Below are 10,662 nucleotides of genomic sequence, written 5' to 3' on the forward strand. Positions count from 1 at the left end.
AAAATCCTATGCATTTTCTTTTTGTGGCAGTTTAACACAGCAAATGCTCTTCAGACCTTAATCATCTGGTTCGTATCTAAAAGAAATAAGAAAACAGATTAAAATATTTTTTTAAAAAATAAACAGGCAAGATAGGAAGGTAATGATTAAATAATCACATCAGACATTGCCAATAATCTAATTTATTTTGAATTACAAAATAATCTGATAATTTACCATCTTAATACATAACCCTAGGATTTATAAACCTAATCCAAGCAGCTCAAAACCCTATTAATTTGAAAGCTCTATTTGAGCCATTCCATCCAGTTCTGCAGTGCAATTTCAATGAAACAGTACTGAAACAGATGGACACTCTAGATATCTAAGTGACTAGATATACACTAGGGTTACTTAGTTCTCTCTCTACACACATTTGGAGGAAGATGAAAAGTGTATTGCAGTAGTGGATAGTGGGGTGGGGAGGCAGCACCCATCTGACCTTTGGTTGCCTCATTGCTGCTACATACCAGGGAAATGAAAGGGGAACATGACAGTGAGATATGAACACACTGGCACCATGCTGCCCTCACATTATCCTGTTTCAGTATGCAGCTGCAATACTAGTGACCAGAGGTCAGGCGAGTGCCCACCCCCACTGTCTACTGGTGTGTTCTTACTAAATTTTTGAAGTGTAATCTGCCACCATTGTAACTTGTCAACAGAAGGAGCTACTCGTCTTCTTTCTGCCGCACTTCAGTAAGGACACCTCTTGTGGTATGCATGCTTATGGGTTCTTGCTGCCAAAGTTGTAGAAAGAACATCAGAATCTCAGGCTGTGATCCAAAGAACTCTGTAGCTACACATAACAAACAGATTGCCCCCCCTTTTTTCTGTAGCTAGATCTGAATGTCCAAGGCAGCTTTACCCTTGTGTTTCGGACACAGCGGTAATTTGTGTTGACTGGCAAACAGGTTTTGAAAATGTTGGGGTTTCTGATGTCATTTGTACTATAGCATGAAGGTCAGCATTTTAAAGAAAAAGGAATAATTTTTTACTGAGCTCACCCAAGTGTTCAAGTGCATCAGAAGCAAGTTCACTGGACCCCAACATGTTTTCAGATAATGAAAGTATCTAGCTCTTAAAAGTTTTGCAAAAGCAAACATTACCATACAAACCACATGCTGAGAGGACAAATGAAAGAGCACTGCTTACTTTGAAAGCTTCTTTCGTAATTCCTTTATCTGTTCATTCTTCTTGGAGAGAATCTCTTTCATATTGCGGTAGGCAGTTGTTTGTTGGAACTTCTTTTCCAATTCCTGTTAATTTGAAATTACCAATATCTTTACTTTGTTATGTTTAAAAGTGAAATAGACACTGTTTATGTATTTAACAACTCTCACTTAAAAACCCCTTAAAGCATTTTTTTTGGCTGGCTGAGTGGTATGTCACATGGGTAGTGACATTTTAGTAGGTGACCTCTATTGCCTCTACTTCTCATTGTTCCTTACATGAACAACCTACAAAAAGAATGTTTGAGATTGCTTCACTATCTTAGTGGAGCATGTACATGTGTGCCAAACACCTGTAAACTAATATAATTCCTCTTTCCCAGCCTTCTCCAATTGATATTCAGCTTCAGCATAAAGCATCCAGGATCTGATTGTGTTGTTGAGGGGTGGGGAAAGGAATAAAATCAACCCTGAACCTCCTTTCGCTGTATTTTCAAACCGCTCCAACAGTTTTTCTGCTGCATGGAGCTCTCAGATTGAAAAACAAAACAGCCGGTGTTTCCTTTGCAGCAGGAAGGCACCCTGCCGCCTCTTGCTCTCAGATGTTGCACAAGCACACAGCACACTCAGAGCACTAAGTAGTCCTAGTTTGTTTTTATTTACAGATCTACAGATCTTTTACAATTCTGTAAATCAGAATTGCACAAAAATATGTATTTTAAAAAAGAGCAAGCAAACTGCAGTTTAACCCTGCAAGCAAACTGAGGGAAGAGGGTTGAAAAATTCACATTTGAGGTATTTTCTGTCAAGCTGTGCCCACAGGTGTTGATGGCAAGCAGCAGAACACCAATGAATATGGTGCCGGGAAAAAACGTGTGGACCCTCATGTGACAACTGCATCCACAGAAACACTGGATCTGAGTTAATGTTCCTGTGTATATGTGCCATAAGGGATGTGGGTGGCGCTGTGGGTTAAACCACAGAGCCTAATGCTTGCTGATCAGAAGGTCGGCGGTTCTGCTTCAGAAAAAGCTTGTGCACTTTTATCAATGTCTTATGTTACAGGCATTAAGGAAGGTGGTAATGACTATTACCAATAGTTTATTCAATAGAATAAAAACTAACCTTTTCAGCCATAGCCAACTGGTCTTGAACCTTAAGGAGATCATGCTTTGTTGTTACCAAATTCTCTTCCAATGATTTTTGGCTTGCAGTACTGTCTTGCAAAGTCTTTTCAAGCTTGCACTTCAGATCAGCCATAGTATTTTCTAACTCACTAATATCCTGAGTTGGGTTAAACTGAAAAAAGAAAATATATATTCATAATTTAATTAAATAAACGCATGACCATTGGTTACAAGAGTAAATAATTGTTCTCTCTAAAAATCGGAAGTTTAAATATATATTGTGTATACATATACAACACACACAATGAGCTTATTTCTTTATTTCAATTATTAAGCAAAAAGGTTCCCAAAGCATCTTACAAATGGATGACAGTAACTGCCCTTGAACAGAAAAGCAAAAGGGAATAGAAGGGAGGAGGAAAAAAGAAAACTCATGGCACTATTTCTTAATTATAGAGTTCTTGTAATGATCAGCTGGAGGCATTCTAGTTCAGACTTCAGTTCAGCCTCATTTTTTCCAGAACAGGAGGTGGATGATAAAAGCAGTAACTTTATGTCATTACTTAAAAATCAAAGATAGAACTCTGAAGTGGAGTTGGCAAAGGCACAGTACAATCTTAACTCTGGGAAGCAATGCAGAAAATAATGGTATACAGTACTTAATATGTACAATGTTGCCTAAGAACAAGTCCCTTCTCATCAGGGTGACTTAAACGAGCGCCTGGATTGTATAAGAGTACTCTGTTTATTTTAATAACATAGCTCAGGGTGGCCCAACTTTTCATACCAAGTTGGCCACAAGAGTACTTTGACATAGAACCCGTGAGTCACACACTGCCTTGTTGCATGGGGTAGAGGGGGGTGAGGCCAAAATTTGACACCCTGCACCCACCCCTTGCGCTGCCTTCCCATAGCCAGGTAAACGAGACACTGGACTTTGGGAAGGAGACAATAACGTTCTTCCAAGTAAGCATGCATATAATTTTTCTGAACTTACTGAAAACTTACATAAAGTCTGTCTGAAATCAATGAGTACTTTTGAGTAAACATAGAAAGGATTTTCAGAATTAGAGAATTGATGAAAACACTTTTAAATTGACAATAGCAAATGCACCATAGTTTAGTATAATTCTAAAGCAAAGTGTTGAAATGCTTAGAAATGAGAAATCAAATACATACCACAAACCATATTAGAAAGCAAAACAAAACAAGAAATGTGAATTATAACAAGGAAAAAGGTGTATGAAAGAAAATTTGAAGCCTGCCTCAAATTTAGGATGTTACCTTACTCAAAGAGAAATTCTTATTTTGCAATGCCAAACCTGTTTTATTGGTATTATTCTTCAAATTTGGTTTTAAAACAGTGTTACATATGATCGCATCTGGATAAATAAGATTAACAAAAAGATCTCTGAAAATTTACTAAAATAATCTACATGGAGTAATTTTATCAAAACATCAATAATAGAAATGATGTGAAAACCTTTTGATCTCCCTGGGCAATTTGTAGCTCACGTAGAGCCTTCTCTAACTTTGATTTTTCATCCAGTGCACTTGTAGCCTGGAAAAGATTGAAAACAACATTCAGAACACATTTGTAGAAAAGTAATAGAATTACTACTCTTTTGATACACATATACCAACATCTCAAGCAAACTTACATGCCCTTCTATGGTCTTTAATCTAGTCTTCAATTTTTCATTTTCTTCTTGGAGTCTTGCTATTTCCTATGAACAATTAAAAAATTAGCTTGCTCATGACCAAACCTTAAATACATCATGCCTAGCACACAGAAGTGTTCTTCAGACTAGAAAAAAGTGTGCCTGTGTGGAGACCAAGAAAGTTACTAGGATTTGGCATACTGTACTTTGTTCCTGCTTTATTGGAAAAATAGAAGCTGTACACAAAATTAAACTAGGATGAAAAGTGGGATCCACATCTAATTAACATTCCCCATTTCCCCACACAGCTGTTGAGGCACCACAGAATGAGGAACAATGAAAGTAACTGAATCTAAAGGAATCATTAAAGGCTGATGGTGGCAGGGAAATGTTCTCACTTTAATTTGGGGTACTAATGCATTAATCTTGACTGCTCTATGCACATCCTCTAGTTCTCAGCTTCTATTTCTGACAGAAATTTCTTTTCTGACAGAAGCTTCGCCTTTAAAGATATTTTCCTATCCCCTCCCTCATGTTTCTTCTGATTACACACACCATTTCACTCCTCTGGCACATACACTTTATGAAGCTAAGAAGAGGCTATGGGGATTTCAGTAACTTCTAAACAGTTTGAAATAATATAAAACAGGTTCAGTTGAACCAACAATGAACCACAATAAGTATCACAAAAACCAAGTTTTACCTTGTTCAATAATTCTGATGCTCCTTCATGCAATGGAGTAAGTTTAGGCTTCACCAACTCTGGATTAGGCTACATTAGGCACAAAAATGTTACAAAGTATTCAATTAAACATTTTCTTTCTAACAAGTATTATAATAGCAATTATTGCTCCAGCCTTTCCATACTTTGGCTGGAAGACTAATAATATTGTAGCGAATATGGTGCCCTCCAGATGTTTTGAACTACAACTTCCATCAGCCCCACCCAGTGCAGCCAATGTTCAGGGATGATGGGTGTTGTAGTCCACAACATCTTTATATACTGCTCATCTGACTGGGTTGCCCCTGCCACTCTGAGCGACTCCCAACAAAAATAGTAAAAACACAATTCAGCACCAAACACTAAAACCTTCCCTGAACAGGGCTGCCTTCAGATGTCTTTTAAAAATCACACAGTTGCCTTCAGATGTATTATTTAAATTGTGGTTGTCACTGAGCCCTTAATCATATTCTCTGTGCATGCTAGAGTAATCAGAGAAGAGGAGTGTAGCGATCAAAAAGGGGATTCCTACACTCCTAAAAAGCCTGCTATCTTGGGCTGACATTGCCTCAGCTGGTCTTCCAATCATGAAAATAATCCCTTCCTCTCCATCCCACCCACAACTGGGCTGTCACTGCTTTCTCCCTAGCTTGCTGGGTAACTGGGTCAGCCTGTCCACTCTCTGCACCCTGAAGAGCTGACTGACAGTGACCTCCACAGGACATCAAGCTTTGGAGCAGGCAAAAGCAGTACTAAACTCTCTCAGAGCTGATGCTTGCTCCAAGAACAGCACGGCATAAGAAAATCTTCCTTCCCTGACTCAGGGCAAAGGACCCTCATGTTGTGTTCAGCAGGGGTGTTTACTAGTTGCAAGAACTTTCTTTACCTCCCCCCTTAAACAAGAACCACACACAAAACCCTCACAGCCTCATTTCATAATAAATCTGGTGAGTTTTAAAAATAGACACATACCTTCTTATTTGAAGATGTAAATTCTGACTTTTCAAACTCTGCAACTTGCTCTAGTAAGTCTCTTGAAAAAGAATATAAAATATTTTAGTCAAGCAATTCTACTGAACACCAAGTTATATTCTATAATCCATAAAGCAATGAAAAGTTAGAAAATGAAAGAATTAGCCCTGAAGTCTTACATGGAAAAACTGTGCCAAGACAAAACCTTTAATGAAGACAAAACAATCAAAAAATCATTTTGAGACTAAGGCTGCAAACTTCTTAGGCAGTAACCTCCAATGAATTCACTGAGTACCGGTACTTCTGCATGAACAGAATTATGCTATAAATGGCCATATATGAAACTACTGTAGTGGGAAAGACCTTATTAGTAAGAATACATTTTAAGTGGATACAAAATTCTCTTTATAATATTTTACCTATTTTCCAGCTCAGAAATGTCAGTCTGCAGTTTAAGATACCACTTCTCTGCTTGGGAAAAAATCTGGCGCAGAAGTAATACATTGGTATAGGCTGTGTTAATAAGTTCTGATTCCACCTCACTGTGTACCACAGTCTGCAAGCCATCCAGTATATCTGTCACTTCATCAATAGTAAATGTGTCTTCCACCAGCCTAAACAGAAAGCCCACAAAACAGGATTAAAAAAATAACCGTGCTAACAACCCAAAGCATCAGCAGTATTACAAGACCTTGAAACATTATATGACTATTTTTCTAGTAAGATGATTGGCAAACTGGTCAAATGCTATAGCCCATCACTAGACTGAGCACTTCCAAATTATGCTCACTATCCCAAGTGTCTCCATCCTGCTTTCTACATAAGTATCAGCAAGCAAACATGGCTGCCTGAGATCTGGAATATATCACTTCCCGGTTTGTTTAGGAATGACTCCTAATATTGGTTTCATTTGAGTTTACTTTTTACCTGCTGTCCTTAAGGTCCTGAAAACAAGAGTCTACTGTCTTAAGACGCTGGCCACGCTTGGAGCGTGCAAATCGCATGTAGTTGATAACTTCATTCTGGTGTTGCTCATTCAGACCCAGCTCTGCCTGCAAAGAGAATAAAAATAGCAATGAAGCTCTTATCAATAAAGTATCTTAAGTATTTGGATTTCCTGCTAATGAATTGATTAAAACTTGGAGCCAAAGCTATTGTACAGGTGACAGCGGAAGGTACCATATCTTGTTAAGAAAGAAACAAAAATAATACAGTAGAATAATGGGATTGAAAGGGATCCTGAGGGTCATCTAGTCCAACCCCCTGCAACACAGGAATCCTGCCTACAGTCATTCCACAGCGGCAGTGGGTATAAACCACTAGTTAAGAGCCAGACACACTGACCCATTGCACTACAGAGGTTCAGGGGTAGAGATACAACCAACCAAAGAATAAACACCCAAAACACATAACAAAAAACCATTTGGTCTTGGTCCCCAATTCTCACCCTCACGGCCCTACAATCTTATGTGCATTTATTTGAAAGCAAGCCCTCATGGATGGTAGATGGTTGATGGAGGACCTTGGGTTGGAGGCAAGGAAATGCTGGGTTTTCCAGGGTGACAGGACTCCGTATATTATTTATTCCATTTGTATTTTTTGTAGCTGTTTTTGTTTTTTATTTACATTAGTTTTCTATATCACAGTGTACTATGAAAAGCTTTAATAAAAAAATTACATGCTAAAGTAAGCTAAACTCGGTGGGCCTCTCTCCCGCTTAAAAGCTGTGCAGAAATACATTCTTCTCCTATCCGTCCTGCAAGTTTGTGGTTGTTATTTTATTTATTCCCTCCCATCTGACTGCATTGTCCCAGCCACAATGGGAGGCTCCCAACATATATTTTATTTATTTATTTATTGAATTTATATACTGCCCTATACCCGGAGGTCTCAGGGCGGTTCTCAGAAAAGATCACAACATATAAAATAAAAATAAGAATAATAACCCAATAACACCCCCCCAAAAAGATATATAAAATGATGTATATAAATGTATGGTGTATATGATGTATAAAAAAAACCCAGAAAACCTTGCACATTATTGGGAGAAGTTGGGCGGGGGTTTTGTGTGTGTGGATAGGCCAAAACAAACGAGCATAAAAATACAGGTCCCAAATTATGTTTTAAGTCCCGCCGTCCTACACGAAAGGGGGCGGGGTGAGGAGGCTCAGGCTGAAGGACCTTGAATCACGGAGGGAGGCTCAGGCTCCCTCAGTCAGGAGGGACCCCCAGTTTCTAAACCCGGGTGGGTGGGTGCGTTGGGGGTGAGGAGCGAGGAAAAGCCCAGGCTGGTTAGGCCTCTCTCAGGCGAAGGAGGCGCCACACTGGGGGCGGGGGGGGGGGAGACGACACGGCCTCGTCTCTCCCTTCTCGGGAAGCTTGAGGGTAGTTAGGCGTTGAGTGAGGGGGCAGAAGAAGAAGCGGGGCGAGGTTGAGGTAGCGCGCCGGTTGCTCACCATGACGAACCGGCGGCGGCCCTGAGGCAAAGCGGCGACGGTTTACACCGCGGCGGTTGCCATAGCGACGGAGCCAGGAGGCTCGCGACCCCCTCCTTCGGAATGCCGTTGGCGGAAGAGGAGGGGGGAGGAAACCTTCGCGAGGCCGGAAGTTGGGGCGCGCGGGACGGCCGTTAGGATTTGAACGTCCGGCGGGGGCGGAGCAGTTGAAAGGCAGCGCGGAACGGGGAACGTACGAATGACGGCTCTAATATTAGAGACTAGGCTGCCTTCTTGCTTATTTCTCCCATAGGGCGGGGGAGAAATCCAGGGTTTTAACGTGACATTTATCTCTGGGCGGCACTCCCCCCCCACTTAAAAAAAATAAAAACAAGAGGGATGTATGATCTAATTCAGGTTTTATTTAGTGTAAGCATGCCATTTATTCTCTCTCTCTGCGTAAATACTGTTATTATTATTATTAATTAAATTTGTATAGGCCCTTCATCCGGAAGATGCTGGAGTAAAATTCAGCTGCCACTGTGTGTATTTGGGAGAGGGGGAAGCTTTTTGCCCCTTGCCTTTAGGTTCCATAATTTGCCCCTTGCCTTTGATTACTAATTTTGTAAAATGTCATTCACTTTAAATGACAAGAGATATTTTATTTAGTTCCTGAGCATAAAAAGCATCAAGAAACATTCTAGTACAAAAGCCATCTGCATCCATACAAATGTACAGATATAAAATGTACAGACATTGGGGTTCCCCCCTTGTGTTAGATCAGTTGAGGTTTGGTGTCATTCCAGTGCAATATATTTTTGCAGGTACTAAATTTCCTGCAATTTACTAAATTAAATTTACTAAATTAAAAATAAAATAAAACCACACTGGTTTCAATTACAAAACAAAATATCAAATTGAATGTTGTCGGTTGTCGCTGGTCAATTTTGCTTTCTTTACGGAGCCTCTCTCCCTTTTTCTTTTTTGTACGTAGTGGCTTTCAGGTTAATAAACCAATCTTCAATAATAAGTACAGAAACACAAATGGACAAATTTTTTGAAAACCAAACCAAACCCCAGCTAAATTATGTTTTGTTCTTTGTGCAGGTAAACCTGCCTCTGCAAACCTTGTTAGTGTGGTAGATCCTACTATGCAAGCAAATACATTTCTAAAGAGATAAAATATTTGGTGTACAGTCCTCTGCATGTTTACTCAGAAGTTCAATTCTGTTCAGTGTGGCTTACTCCTTGGTAAGCGTGCATAGTATTAAAACTTTATTTTCAGGACCGTATCTTAAGAGACTTGTGAATAGCTGAAATGTGGCTTGTTATTAGCAATACTGCAATACAGTAAATGAGCATTGCCACTAATAAATAAAGAATGGGAAATGGATTGCTAAGGTTTATGTTGGATATATCTTACATTGGACCAGTTATTCATCACCCACAGTTTGCCCAGGGTGATGAACCGAACTATTGTGCAGCTTCAATTTTCAGCATCTTTACCTTCACAAAGTGTTTTATTGGGAATTGTTTGGGCTTTGGTTTTTTGAGGGATAACCTTGATGTATGGTAGTGCAGCTACATAATTTACTTTCTGTTTTGTGTATTTTGCCTATTCTCAGCCTAGAGGTGGTGAGTTGAACTGTAAAGTTCTATTTCGAAAAGTTTAAATAGGAACTGTGAACAAATTCATTAGCTTCTGCCAAAACTCTGGAGGCGACAGCAGCATCTAGATGGGTCTTTCTGCTCATGATCCAAAGGCGATACCGCTGTCAGGGGCCTGGGGGCAGTGTTAGGCTTCACTTCTAATGAGGCTTCCAGTACTTTGAGTTGAGAGTTCTTTCTGACCTCACAGAAAATTGGACATGACATCATCTCATCTTGGGTTTGTGGTACCACATCAAGGCTCCTATTGGATGCATTCGTGCATGTTTGTAAGTGCAATGTTAAGGGGTGGGGAGACATAATTGAGCTTGCAATGGGTCTGAGAAATGTGTAAAGACTAGTATTGGTACGAGGAACAAACTGAAATGAAATGCAGTAAGTATGTGTTCTCATTCATGCTGATGAGCTTTCAGTGAGCCCCACGAAACATATTCTTGGGGTTGAATCCAGAGAAGTTTCCTCTGTTGAAGAAATCAGCTTTCTCAGAGGGAGAAAGGTCTTCTGTAGGGGCAAAGTTCTCTGGATTCAACCCTCTGTTGAAAAACATAGTAATTGGAAACCAAAGCTATAAAGTAAATACAAATAACAGATGTCTTGTTCTTCAAACAATTATGTATATTCAAAGTCATAAATCTGAAATATAGCATTTGACAGTATCCCTTTCATATTATTTTAAAATACAAAGAATTTTTTTTTAAAAAAATTAGCATTCTATCCCCAAACCACAGCAAAATAGAATGGAAAACCAGAGCTAAAATATTAAGTGGATTTCAGTTCAAAATCCATTTTATATTGCACAGTCCATAGAAAACAGCATTTCAACTTTTAACATTAAATTTGCAATGCTTCTCAAACAATACACCCCTA

General features: G+C 39.4%; 1 protein-coding gene across 2 annotated transcripts; it reads right to left on the reverse strand.

The window, feature by feature from the left end:
- LZTFL1 (leucine zipper transcription factor like 1) lies at window positions 1-8,277 on the reverse strand. Of its 2 annotated transcripts, XM_033165535.1 has the most exons (10): window positions 8,149-8,277; window positions 6,620-6,744; window positions 6,112-6,306; window positions 5,693-5,753; window positions 4,703-4,771; window positions 4,000-4,065; window positions 3,822-3,899; window positions 2,337-2,510; window positions 1,195-1,298; window positions 1-76 (listed from the first exon to the last, which is right to left on the reverse strand). In XM_033165535.1, the coding sequence occupies exons 1-10, from the start codon at window positions 8,149-8,151 to the stop codon at window positions 58-60; spliced, it is 894 nt and encodes a 297-aa protein (XP_033021426.1). In that variant the 5' UTR covers window positions 8,152-8,277; the 3' UTR covers window positions 1-57. The 2 variants fall into 2 exon arrangements, with proteins under 2 accessions (XP_033021426.1, XP_033021427.1); XM_033165536.1 differs by lacking the exon at window positions 6,112-6,306.
- Between the last annotated feature and the right edge of the window lie 2,385 nt (window positions 8,278-10,662).

This window comes from Lacerta agilis, chromosome 12 (genome assembly GCF_009819535.1).
Source record: "Lacerta agilis isolate rLacAgi1 chromosome 12, rLacAgi1.pri, whole genome shotgun sequence".
In the NCBI taxonomy this organism is placed as follows: Eukaryota; Metazoa; Chordata; class Lepidosauria; order Squamata; family Lacertidae; genus Lacerta; species Lacerta agilis.

Coding starts and splice junctions, on each gene's coding strand:
- LZTFL1 (XM_033165535.1), bottom strand. Junction 2,511..3,821: donor TTGCCCAGGGAGATCAAAAG/GTTTTCACATCA, acceptor TTCTTTTTTCAG/TTTAACCCAACTCAGGATAT. Junction 1,299..2,336: donor AGTTGGCTATGGCTGAAAAG/GTTAGTTTTTAT, acceptor TCAAATTAACAG/GAATTGGAAAAGAAGTTCCA.